This window comes from Salmo trutta, chromosome 14 (genome assembly GCF_901001165.1).
Source record: "Salmo trutta chromosome 14, fSalTru1.1, whole genome shotgun sequence".
NCBI lineage: Eukaryota > Metazoa > Chordata > Actinopteri > Salmoniformes > Salmonidae > Salmo > Salmo trutta.
The window spans coordinates 12,654,245-12,668,053 of NC_042970.1; the positions used below are offsets into that span (position 1 = coordinate 12,654,245).

The 13,809-nt window shown below is 42.5% G+C and overlaps 1 protein-coding gene across 5 annotated transcripts in view; it reads right to left on the bottom strand.

Moving 5' to 3' along the window:
* Positions 1-13,809, bottom strand: part of LOC115207412 (transcriptional enhancer factor TEF-5) — a 74,493-nt gene that overhangs the window by 24,990 nt on the left and 35,694 nt on the right. For 4 of the 5 annotated variants that reach the window (XM_029774478.1, XM_029774479.1, XM_029774477.1 and 1 more), the window contains exon 3: positions 6,422-6,671. In XM_029774478.1, the coding sequence (XP_029630338.1) occupies positions 6,422-6,545 (124 nt within the window). In that variant the 5' untranslated portion in view covers positions 6,546-6,671. Of the gene's footprint in view, positions 1-6,421; positions 6,672-13,809 lie in introns of those variants that run through there. The other variant, XM_029774481.1, reaches the window with a different exon arrangement.

Below are 13,809 nucleotides of genomic sequence, written 5' to 3' on the forward strand. Positions count from 1 at the left end.
TTACACACAGTGCAATCGTTAAAATTCCCCCGGCCTCACGTCAGGGCAGAATTTAGATGTCTGAGGTCATCGCCTTGTGAGAATGCTTCTTCTGGGTTGGGGGCATGCCTCGCTGCCAGGAGGGCCTCAGATGACGTAAATGGATAGGGTGTTTACTGGTTTGGAAAAAAGAAAGCAGCCGCTCTTCTTGACCTCTACTGGGGGTCCTGACAGACGGAACACGCTACGGTGCGACCTGCCACTTCTGTTGTGCTCCTTTTCTGAGAAACAACACTGAGATATAGGTTCTGAACACTTCACTGTCCTGCTAAACCAGGAGAGGAGCCACCATCTTGCTTTTCCATTAAAGTCTCTTCTTCAATAGACTCGAGGGAAGGTCAATAGACAGACAGAGGTTAAACCATGGCAATGTTGTCAGAGGAAACTGTGCACTTCTGCAGTGCTATTAATGCATTATCGCGTAATTGGCAATACATGAATAAATTCACAGACAAATGAAAGAGGTGCTATTCTGGTCCATTCGCATTCATAGTAGGTTACCTGTAACACCCAGCAAACCAACTATGAAATAGCATTTAGCAACAGGTCCCTCTGATATATAGCCAGGTCAATGAATACGCTCTAGCTAGCTAGCTAGCCATCCAGTCAGATCAGATACAGTTAAAATGACGTAACTGTAACCGGAGGCAGACTCAACACCACATCCCCCAGGAGAGGAGAGCTAGTCAGAGTTCCGGCCTTGTTTAGACCGCAGCCAGCCTAGCCAGAAACGCAGCTAGCACAGCGGCAACTAACACAGCGGCAGCTAGCACAGCGGTAGCTAACACAGCAGCAGTTAACACAATGGCAGCTAGCACAGCGGCAGTTAGCACAACGACAGCTAGCACAGCGGCAGTTAACACAACAGAAGCTAGCCCACGGCAGCTAGCAGCTTAGTCATCTGTCTGTCCACTAACAATCAAATCTGTCTCAGAACACAAAGAATGACATTCCTGATAGACGCATGCTAAACATTCCATTTAACAGCAGCAAGGACAGAACAACAATGCAGACAGCCATGAAAATAAAACAAAAAAAAATCCCTTAAATATATATAGTCTTGAAAAACGTTCTGATAGAAGCGGATGTTGGATTTAAAATGGTTTCAACAGTGCAGGATTGAATTTAAGTTTATGAGACATGAACAATAATTAAAGGATGGTTACACAACAGGACTTGAGGAGACTCAGCCTATATCATATCCTCAGCCTATATCATGCTGGTTAACATAACATTGTTCCCCAAAACCAAGAGGTTTTGTGAGGACATTGTGAAGTCAAACCCCCTGAATAAGCCCACATCTCAACCCATGCTCCATGCATTTCCTGACTATTCGCATTTCAATCTGTTTTATGTTCTCCAACTTGGCTGTCTTATTCAAAACCAGCAGCCCAGCCAGCCATTCCCTTGAGTTCTCACCCATCAGCAGCCCAGCCAGCCAATCCCCTGTTTTCTCACCCATCAGCAGCCCAGCCAGCCAATCCCCTGTTTTCTCACCCATCATAGGGAGAAAGAGTAACTTTAGAAACTGGTTGCATTTGTCTAACACCTGAATGTTTTATGATTCTAATCAGCAACTTGCGAATTTCTCCATCTGGTTGCAGTGGATTTCAGCAAGGAACATGCTCACTCCACCTGCGATTTAATAAACATGCTGGTGGAGGAAATAGCTTAGATCCCTATAGGACCTTGTGAAGGTTTTATAGCACTCTTTGCAATGTTTTTGTTTCCATGGTTTGATTTATGGCGTTGAGATTTCAATTGCAAAGTCGGTCCAACTGGTTCAAGAAGCAGCAAAAGCTATTCTGGAGACCAGGTGAGAGACAGTGCATAACTGGTTATTGTAAGAAGCACCTTAGTGTGTTAGACTGACATGAAGTTATAAAGGACACTTGGTTTTGCCACTTTCCTAATTCACAGTAGGTCTAAGGACTGCAGATGAGGAAGAGAAGAGCAATAAATGGCAGGTGGCAAATAGCTGGAGACAGCACTGACAGGTGATGACACTGACAGAACCGGTTTGAAGCGCTAAGGAAAGCCAGGTGAAAACCAAGCTAAGGGGCGCTGCCTGTGGTGTCTTCTGGGTAACTCAGCTCCAGCTCTGATGCTATGTTTCTAGTGAGACTGGAACAACCAGCCCCTGGGTCAGGGGACGACAGGCCCAGACCTGTTCGGTTTCTGAGCACTATCAGAAACAATTGCTGTGACACATCGTATGGGAGAGTATATATGCATTGAGCAAGGACAGCTAGAGCCTCACCATGATGTTGTGATAAGAATGATGAAAAAATATCAAGTAATATTAAACATAAAAAAAACAGGATGTTTCTTTCTATAGGTTGTTATCAATAACGTCATATTGAAACATTCCATTCCCAGCTGGGGGCAAGCCGCAGCACGCTCCAATGCATTACAGCAGAACACAGCTGGAATAGACCCTACAGCTCTCAATATATTGGCCCCCATTTAATTGGAAATTTGAGTGACATAATATTAAACTGTACTTTACCTGACAATTATGTGTGGTTTAGGTACATTTTCCGTCCATAGTGGCCTCTGCCTGTAAAGCAGCAGAAGGGCGCAAATGCCCATGTAACGCTAGCTAGAAATAATGTTTGCCAGCTAGCAACTTTGTAAAGTCGCCTCAACATTATGTTAAGCCCTATACTTTTTATCTCCAACCAACGTACCTTAGCTAGCTAATATTATACCTCTTTCAGCATTGATTTTAAGGCTGTTTAACCACGATTGCTGCTGGAAACCAACTTATAAAGATATTGAATAATGGACCAGCTATACCTATTGCCTATAGTAGTAATGACAGTAGTCAAGACAGACAACTTTACCAGGACAAGTTTAGACTCAAAATATAGGCTACTTGCAGATGTCAAGCTCTTTACAAAAGCCTTCTCTGATGAAGCAAGCTAAATGACACGAGCTTAGCTATATGCCGAATGGATATGCTACCCTCACGTAGCCTCTCTTAAACAATTGGTAGTCTTAAACAATCGGTAGTCTTAAACAATCGGTAGTCTTAAACAAATCTACTCTGAAACAAAAGCATACACCTCACACACATGGTTATGGGCTTTAAAAAAGGAAGACACCTGTAGCATGTCAGATATAGAGTTGGAATGTATTACATTTTGAGTTCGCATCCCAATATTATCACAAGACTGAAATATAACAAAAACTTTGACTTAGTAACACCAGATTTTCAGTGTTTTATATTATTTTATCATGTTTATTAATTATGAAATTATGAAAAATATTCATTTGATTGCAGGAAAGTACTACATGCTATCCACAATGTTGAGCATTAACAATGTTCCTGGCATAGTCTGTTGTGATGTTAGGCCTCTCGAGTTTCCTCTCCGTGTGGGAGGTGGGAATTTACCAGTTGTGAAGTCCTAAATAACAGTTGGATGCATTCATCTGATTTGAACTAGTTGAGAGATGCAGATTGGCTAATGGCATTGGCTAATGGCCAACAAGCTGCATCAACCATAAACTAAAAGTACAGCTATCATGCTTATAAACAAATGATAGAGTTAAAAAAAACACATTAATACGTTGCTTTTTATAAATAAGGTTTTGTTGTTGCATTTAACTGCCGGAAATAGTGTTATAGAGACCATTTCCTTAGTAGGTAACGTCAGAGGTCACCATGTGGGAGAAGTGGGTGCTCAAGATGATAAACGAGATTTGCACAAGTAAATACCAGTTGCAGGGATGTTCAACTGGAGTTTTCCCAGTCATATGTGGTAAACTCCATAGAGAATGATAGAGGCCTCTAGTGGGCAAAATGCCGTATTAAAATGGGAAACTGGGTCCCACTAGGCACAGACGTCAATTCAACGTCTATTCAACGTTGGTTCAAAGTAATTTCATTGAAATTATTTGGAAACAACATTGAATCAACCAGTGTGTGTCCGGTGGGGTGGGACTTACAACTTCATTGGCTGGTCCCTCCTGGTGACGCTGTTGGAGTCATGTCCAACCGGGACATCAGGAGGGATCAGCCAATCGTGAAGAAGAAAACTCACTACTTCAAAATGAAGATTGCCTGAATGGCGCTGCCACTGCTGTCACGGGCGCCACAATGGCACAGATACAAAGATAAGTCCTTTATCTATCTCTATGGGTAAATTCCCACTTCCATCTTGGTTACGAACACACCATGACACTGCCTCCTTCATGGCCAGATTCACACGTGTGACTCATACAAGGGGCGTGTCTGTAGTACGGTACATCTCCCACTCCGGGGTAATGTGATGGGCTGTCACTGTTAAGTAAGCACAACACAGGGTGCATTGGACAATTCATTGAAAACTTCGGCTTTGGCTTGCTTAAATAGTTTCAAGCTTCAAGTTTTAATGGCACGTGCACAAGTACAGTGAAATGCCTTTCTTGCAAGCTCTGACTGCCTTTCTTGCAAGCTCTATCAGTTTGCAAGAAAGGGTAATACCTGTTTTCTGAAATGGGTACAAGAGGGAAGTTCGTAACTTAGCATTTTCACGAGGTGCTGCCTGAAACATCCTATTCTCAACAACCGAGAATAGGCATACTGTATATCCGCAGCTATAAACCAGACTGTAAAAAATCTAAACATAGTCAATCTATCGTTCTTGTAATTTCTTTGGCCCGATCAGAATCAGCTGCCAAGGGCTGCTTGAATGCAGGGGGGAGAAGATGTTGTGTTGTTGTCTCTTTGTGTTTCCATCTTGCTCCGGTATAGGCTACTGGGGTGATGTCGGTGTAAATGTGTCAACATATTTGAGGTGTTGGCAGCTGCATAGACTATTCTCATTGAGTGTGGCGACATACTGTTATCGTTTTATCCACAACTCTCTGTCCATCGCCATTTTAATCTACGGGGAAGCCAAAATGTTTCCAAACTGGAGGATCCTCCAATTCTGGTTTATCGACCCCACCACTCACCACAATCGTACAGAACAAGTTCCTAGTTGCGCCTCACACAAGGACTGCTTGAAATGCGGCAATTAACATTTGAATTTTGATTACAACGTATGCATAGGCTCTAGTTGTTTTAACAGAATAGCCTGAAATGTTTTTTTCAGCTCAGATTTACTCAAGAGGCATAGGCCTACAACGGTCCTGGGGATCCCAAGGGGTGAACGTTTTGGTTTTTGCCCTAGCACTACACAGCTTATTCAAATGATGAACTCATTATCAAGATTTTATCATTTGAATCAGTTGTATAGTGCTAAGGCAAAAAACTAAATGTGCAGCCCTTGGGGTCCCCAGGACCCCACTGCTATAGGCCTAGTGTTTTTATTTTATCATTTTCTTATGTATTCATTCAGTGTGGACCGAACCGAGGTCCTCATACTGAACCGAGGTCCCCATACCGAACGGTTCGGTACGAATATGTGTACCGTTACACCCCGAATGTTTACTGATCATAAAAAGCATGCAGTTACTTGCTTTATAACTTTGATATAGACCCTAGCAGGGGCTAAGCAACCCTGTCCCTGGAGTGCCACAGGTACTAAACGATTTAGTTTCAACTCAACACCACACCTGACCAACTGATCAGTTCAATTGAACACACCTGGTCTTCCAGGTCGGTTAAATCAAAAACATAGGACCAGGGTGTTGCCTACCCCTGACCTAGAGCTTAATGTGCACACTTGTTTTGCATGGAATAATTGGAAATTAGTAGTTCTGATATGCTCTCCAAGAGGTGATCATATTACAACAAAACAATTGTAACATTTATTTGAAAATCACACACAGTTCAGGTTTTAGCAGAGCTGGAGATGCACCTTATTGTGACATTTATTGATAATAACCAATAGACTACAAACTGCTGAGATTTAATTTTCCTTCCTGACTACAGAAGGGAATGGGATCCAAACACATTAAGCCACAGGTGTTTCCATACATGAGCCAGAAAGTGATGCAGGGCAGATTAACACATGGAATGAGTTGGATTTTTGTTTGTGTGTGTGTGTGTGTGTGTGTGTGTGTGTGTGTGTGTGTGTGTGTGTGTGTGTGTGTGTGTGTGTGTGTGTGTGTGTGTGTGTGTGTGTGTGTGTGTGTGTGTACGTACCAGTTCTATATCTAGTTACATAAGAATTAGAAAAAGTTTGTTAGGTATAACTACACAAATAAACTACTGTCTAGACTGTATTGGTTGATGACAAAGAACGTGTCTTTCAAGGTCAAACATCAATGATGTGGCAATCAAACCATAGCACCCTGTTTTGGCATCAGTACATTGACTGCCTGACACATCAAGTCATTTCAAAAATTATACTTGATGTTTTTAAGACCATAAATGGCCAATGATGAAAAACAGTAACATAAAAAATGTATTGTGTGTGAGTGTGGGATTGCTTGCTTGTGTCTTACTCACCATACATCTTGCCTTCGTCTGAGAGGATGATCTTCCTCCGTCCACAGGGAGGGTAGATGGCCAGGGCCTCCTGGAAGCTCTGCTCTATGTCTGGGCTCCACACCCCCTCGGCGTCCCCGTCCATGGCCTTGTCCAGCTCATCGTTCCCCTCTTCCAGCCCATCCTCCGGGCTACCGTTGGCACTCCACTCGTTGGAAGCAATGGTGGCGGCTCCCCCTGGGCCCGACGACGAGCCCCACAGTCAGAGGATCTGGGGGAGAGAGAGAAAGAGAGAGAGAAGAATACACAGTCATTATCATCATCATCATCATCATCATCATCGTTGTAACTGCTGTCAACAACTTCATCATCATTGTCACCATTAGCAGGCGAGTACATTTCAAATTCAGCCGTATAAAGAAGGCTCCTTTGGTTGTCCGTTTTGAAATCTTTAAATGTGTATGAACAAACAATACAGCACTTGATTATTGTTATCATTGACACAGTTTTATGTGTCTAAAACTGCCAAATGAATTCAAGCTATTCTATAAAACCTTGTTTTAATAGCAAACTAATCAGCAGTGACCTCAAAGAATTATTGTGGTTAGGGGAATGCTTCCCAGTGTGGTCGCTTTATGGCTGAGAGCAGGCCCGAGATCATAAGTATTTTTCAAGCTGCCTCTTCTTCATTGTATTGCAGTGTCCCCTAAGTATCCATCATTCCATGATGCGTGTGTTTTTATATTTGAAATATGGCCGATGTTGAAAAAAATACACATATTGGACAAATATGGGGAAGGCCATTTGGGATGGTTCTATGGGTTAACTCAACTCCTCACGTTACAAGAACATTTTGAGGTTCCGCTGAAAAACAAATTCATGAGGACATCAATGGAACATTTTAAAGTTGCGGTGTTGAAAACTTCCATAATGCAACTTAAAAAATATGAAGTGGAGGATTAAAAGAGATGTGAAAAGTAAAGCTATTGAATTGTTTACTAAAAATCACAACTACCACATGAACATGTCTCTTCACTAAAAGACAAAAGATGTACATAAGTGTTGAATAGCGGGAACCGGGTTACCGAGATTTAGCAAGATTTCCTTCCCAAAATCTCTCCCTTTTCCCGGGATAAATAACTGCGAGAAATAAATTATTTATATGAACAGCATGACATGAAATGTAACTGGTAAATGATATGCAATGTCTAAATCTCTAAGGCGATTCTGCTATCTCTGTTTGAAGATGGCTGAAGAACATGGCTGACGTTTTACATTCTCCCAACCAATTGTGCTATTTTGTAAAAAAAAAAGCGTTTTATGTAACTTATTTTTTTACTTATTGTGTACATAATGTTGCTGCTACCAGTGAAAGCAATTACTCACCGCGGACAGGAAGAAGCTTTTTCCTTTAATGAGTCCAACGAGAAGGATATCCTTTCACTGGAACAGGCCCAGATCCACGCCTTTTGCATGAAGAAAAGACACTGGAAAAGGTGACGCAGATCGGGGATCCTTCTGAGAATCCAGAGGCGAGCGAGTAAACTCCCAATGCCTTTCATTCTTCTTGCTAAGGTGCAATCGTTAAAAAATGTAATTGATGACCTACTATTAAGATTATCCTACCAAGAGGACATTAAAAACTGTAACATCTTATGTTCCACCGAGACGTGGGTGAACGAAGATACGGATAATATAGAGCTAGCGGGATGTGTGTGTCTTTTTGTCAATAAAAGCTGGTGCACGATGTCTAATATTAAAGAAGTCTTGAGGTATTGCTCGCCTGATGTAGAGTACCTTATGATAAGCTGCAGACCACATGATCTACCAAGAGAGTTCTCATCTGTATTATTCGTAGCCGTCTATTTACCACCACAAAACAAGGCTGGCACTAAGACTGCTCTCAACCAACTCTATAAGGCCATAAGCAAAGAAGAAAATGCTCACCCAGAAGCGGCGCTCCTAGTGGCCAGGGACTGTAATGCAGGCAAACTTAAATCAGCTTTACCAAATTTTTACCAGCATGTCACATGTGAAAGAAAGGAAAAAAATCCTAGACCACCTTTAATCCACACACAGAGATGCGTACAAAGCTCCCCCCACCCGCCATTTGGCAAATCTGACCATAATTCTATCCTCCTGATTCCTGCTTACAATCAAAAACTAAAGCAGGAAGTACCAGTGACTCGCTCAATACGGAAGTGGTCAGATGACGCGGATGCTACACTACAGGACTGTTTTGCTAGCACAGACTGGAATATGTTCCGGGATTCATCCAATGGAAACCCAGATGCGAGCTGCCCAGTGACGCGAGCCTACCAGACGAGCTAAATGCCTTTTACGCTCGCTTCGAGGCAAGCAACACTGAAGCATGCATGAGAGCACCAGCTGTTCTGGATGACTGTGTGATAACGCTCTCAGTAGCCGATGTGAACAAAACCTTCAAGCAGGTCAACATTCACAAAGCTGCTGGGCCAGACGGATTACCAGGACGTGTACTCAAAGCATGCGCGGACCAACTGTCAAGTGTCTTCAATGCCATTTTCAACCTCTCCCTGACCGAGTCTGTAATACCTACATGCTTCAAGCAGACCACCATAGTCCCTGTGCCCAAGGATGCGAAGGTAACCTGCCTAAATGATTACCACCCTGTGGCACTCAAGTCGGTAGTCATGAAGTGCTTTGAAAGGCTGGTCATGGCTCACATCAACTGCATCCTCCCGGACACCCTAGACCCACTCCAATTCGCATAACCCCCCAACAGATCCACAGATGACGCAATCTCAATCGCACTCCACACTTCCCTTTCTCACCTGGACAAAAGGAACACCTATGTGAGAATGCTGTTCATTGACTACAGCTCAGCATTCAACACCATAGTGCCCACGAAGCTCATCACTAAGCTAAGGACTCTGGGACTAAACACCTCCCTCTGCAACTGGATCCTGGACTTCCTGATGGGCCAACACTGGGGCCCCTCAGGGGTGTGTACTTAGTCCCCTCCTGTATTCCCTGTTCACTCACGACTCCATGGTCAAACACAACTCCAACACCATCATTACGTTTGCTGACAACACAACAGTGGTAGGCCTGATCACCAACAATGATGAGACGACCTATAGGGAGGAGGTCAGAGAACTGGCAGTGTGGTGTCAGGACAACAACCTCTCCCTCAATGTGAGTAAGCCAAAGGAGCTGATCGTGGACTATAGGAAAAGGAGGGCCGAACAGGCCCCCATTAACATCGACGGGGCTATAGTGGAGCGGGTCGAGAGTTTCAAGTTCCTTGGTGTCCACATCACCAACGAACTATCATGGTCCAAACATACCAAGACAGTTATGAAACCTTTTCCCGGACACAATGAAACCTTTTCCCCCTCAGGAGACTGAAAAGATTTGGCATAGGTCCCCAGATCCTCAAAAGTTATTACAGCTGCACCATCAAGAGCATCCTGACCGGTTGCATCACCGCCTAGTATGGCAACTGCTTGGGCATCTGACCGTAAGGCGATACAGAAGATAGTGCGAACGGCCCAGTACATCACTGGGGCCAAGCTTCTTGCCATCCAGAACGTACGTATATAATAGGCGGTGTCAGAGGAAAGCCCAAAAATTGTCAGAGACTCCAGGCACCCAAGTTATAGACTGTTTTCTCTGCTACCGCACGGCAAGCGGGACCGGAGCGCCAAGTCTAGGACCAAAAGGCTCCTTAACCTGTTAGGGCTAGGGGCAGTATTTACACCGCCGGATAAAAAACGTACCCGATTCAATCTGGTTACCACTCCTACCCAGTAACTAGAATATGCATATACTTATTAGATATGGATAGAAAACACCCTAAAGTTTCTAAAACTGTTTGAATGGTGTCTGTGAGTATAACAGAACTCATATGGCAGGCAAAAACCTGAGAGATTCCTTTACAGGAAGTGGCCTGTCTGACCATTTATTGGCTTTCTTTGTCATCTCTATTCATTACAAAGGATCTCTGCTGTTACATGACACTTCCTACGGCTCCAATGGGCTCTCAGAGCCCGGGAAAAACCTGAATGACGTAATTCAAAGCCCTGGCTGAAACACACGAGCGCTTTTGCTAAGTGGTCTATCAGAGGACAAAGGGCTTAGGCTCGTGCACTGGCCGCCCCCGCCTTTCTGTTTTTCCCTCTATTTACCGAAACGCAGATTCCCGGTCGGAATATTATCGCTTTGTTACGAGATAAATTGCATAAAAATTGATTTTAAACAGCGGTTGACATGCTTCGAAGTACGGTAATGGAATATTTAGACATTTTTTGTCACGAAATGCGCCATGCGCGCGACCCTGATTTACCATTTCGGATAGTGTCTAGAACGCACGAACAAAACGCCGCTGTTTGGATATAACGATGGATTATTTGGGACCAAACCAACATTTGTTATTGAAGTAGAAGTCCTGGGAGTGCATTCTGATGAAGAACAGGAAAGGTAATAACATTTTTCTTATAGTAAATCTGATTTTGGTGAAGGCTAAACTTGCCGGGTGTCTAAATAGCTAGCCCGTGATGGCTGGGCTATGTACTTAGAATATTGCAAAATGTGCTTTCACCAAAAAGCTATTTTAAAATCGGACATATCGAGTGCATAGAGGAGTTCTGTATCTATAATTCTTAAAATAATTGTTATGCTTTTTGTGAACGTTTATCGTGAGTAATTTAGTAAATTGTTAGTAAATTCCCCGGAAGTTTGCGGGGGGTATGCTAGTTCTGAACGTCACATGCTAATGTAAAAAGCTGTTTTTTGATATAAATATGAACTTGATTGAACAAAACATGCATGTATTGTATAACATAATGTCCTAGGTGTGTCATCTGATGAAGATCATCAAAGGTTAGTGCTGCATTTAGCTGTCTTCTGGGTTTTTGTGACATTATATGCTAGCTTGAAAAATGGGTGTCTGATTATTTCTGGCTGGGTACTCTGCTGACATAATCTAATGTTTTGCTTTCGTTGTAAAGCCTTTTTGAAATCGGACAGTGTGGTTAGATTAACGAGAGTCTTGTCTTTAAATAGCTGTAAAATAGTCATATGTTTGAGAAATTGAAGTAATAGCATTTCTAAGGGATTTGAAAATCGCGCCACAGGATTCAACTGGCTGTTGAGTGGGTTAACAGCTTCTGAGAAGTTAACAGCTTCTACACCCAAGCCATTAGACCGCTGAACAATACATCAAAAGCCCTGAGAGGTTAACAGCTTGTACACCCAAGCCATTAGACCGCTGAACAATACATCAAAATCTCCTTTTGTACACTGCTGCTAATCGCTGTTTGTTTGTTACCTATGCATAGTCACTTCATCCCCACCTACATGTACAGATTACCTCAACTAGCCTGTACCCCTGCACACTGACTCAGTACCGGTGCCCCTGTATATAGCCTCGTTATTGTTATTCTTATTGTGTTACTTTTTATTTTAGCGTACTTGGTAAATATTTTCTTCTTCTTGAACTGCACTGTTGGTTAAGGGCTTGTAAGTAAGCATTTCGCGGTAAAGTCTACACTTGTTGTATTCGGCGCATGTTGCAAATAAAGTTTGATTTAGATTTTTTTTAATCTGCAGAATCAATCATCAACGCCCAGGGTGGGGACAGACAGCGCATCTCAGTATTGAGCACAGTTCTCAATGCATGTATCACCTCATTATGGTAACTTTTTTTCTTGTGAAAGTTAAGACTATAGCCTATCCTAGGCTATGCTACAGTAATAAAGGGACTTAATGTGCGTCTAATTAACACATCGCCATCTGTTTTTTTATTTTATTGTAAAGATTTTTTTGAATCTGCAGAGTTTTAAAACACCCTATCACTCGGATATCGTTGCTTTGAATCAGTGTGCACTCAAGCACTCTCTCACAATATTTCTCTCTCTCCATCAATTCCATTAAAATTGCATCCAAAATAGATAGGCCTTATCCTGTTCAAGATTAATATGCAGTATATATTAATGAACAAAAATATAAATGCAACATGAAACAATTTGAATAATTTTACTGAGTTACAGTTCATATAAGGAAATGAATTACGCCCTAATCTATGGATTTCACATGACTGGGCAGGGGCTCAGCCATGGGTGGGCCTGGGAATTAGTTTTTCCCCACAAAAGGGCTTTATTACAGACAGAAATACTCCTCAGTTTCATCAGATTTCTGGGTGGCTGGTCTCAGATGATCCCGCAGGTGAAGATGCCGGATGTGGAGGTCCTGGGCTGGTGTGGTTACACGTGGTCGGCGGTTGTGAGGCAGGTTGGACGTACTACCAAATTCTCTAAAATGACGTTGGAGGCGGCTTATGGTAGAGAAATTAAGATAGAATTCTCTGGCAACAGCTCTGGTGAACATTCCATGAGCCAGCATGCCTATTGCACACTCCTCAAAACTTGAGATTTCTGTGCCATTGTGTTGTTTGACAAAACTGCACATTTTACAGTGGCTTTTATTGCCCCCAGCACGAGGTGCACCTGTGTAATGATCATGCTGTTTAATCAGCATCTTGATATACCACATCTGTCAGGTGGATGGATTATCTTGGCAGAGGATAAATGCTCACTAACAGGGATGTAAATACATTTTTGTGTATATGGAACATTTCTGGGATCTTTTATTTCAGCTCATGAAACATGGGGCCAACATTTTACAAGTTGAGTTTATATTTTTGTTCAGTGTATATAGACAGATGTCCTAGCATACCTCTTTCAGGTAATAAATTCAATGCAGTATTAGCCTTATATTTAGCTAATGAATGATGGGTTACTCATAAGCTTATAATTTATAGCCTCTGTTGCTTGCGCATTACGCACCGGCGCTCAACTGGCCTGTCTCCTTAAAAAACACTCCTTAGCTCTTGGAGTTGGAGTCCCAGGAAAAGCTAGACTAAATGCATTTCGTATACTTATTATTGGAAGAGGGACGCAAGCTCTTGTTTGCTGAATGTTAAATACAGCAGTCAATAGAAGGCAGGATGTCGGTAGGCGGGATGTCGGTAGGCAATAGCAGTTATTTATTCAGACCCATAACCTTTCAGATGGCATTAGGCTATAGAGGTTATTTATTCAGACCCATAACCTTTCAGATGGCATTAGGCAATAGAGGTTATTTATTCAGACCCATAACCTTTCAGATGGCATTAGGCTATAGCAGTTATTTATTCAGACCCATCACCATTCAGATGGCATTAGGCAATAGAGGTTATTTATTCAGACCATAACCATTTAGATGGCATTAGGCAATAGAGGTTATTTATTCAGACCCATAACCATTCAGATGGCATTAGGCAATAGCAGTTATTTATTCAGACCCATCACTATTCAGATGGCATTAGGCAATAGAGGTTATTTATTCAGACCATAACCATTTAGATGGCATTAGGCAATAGAGGTTAT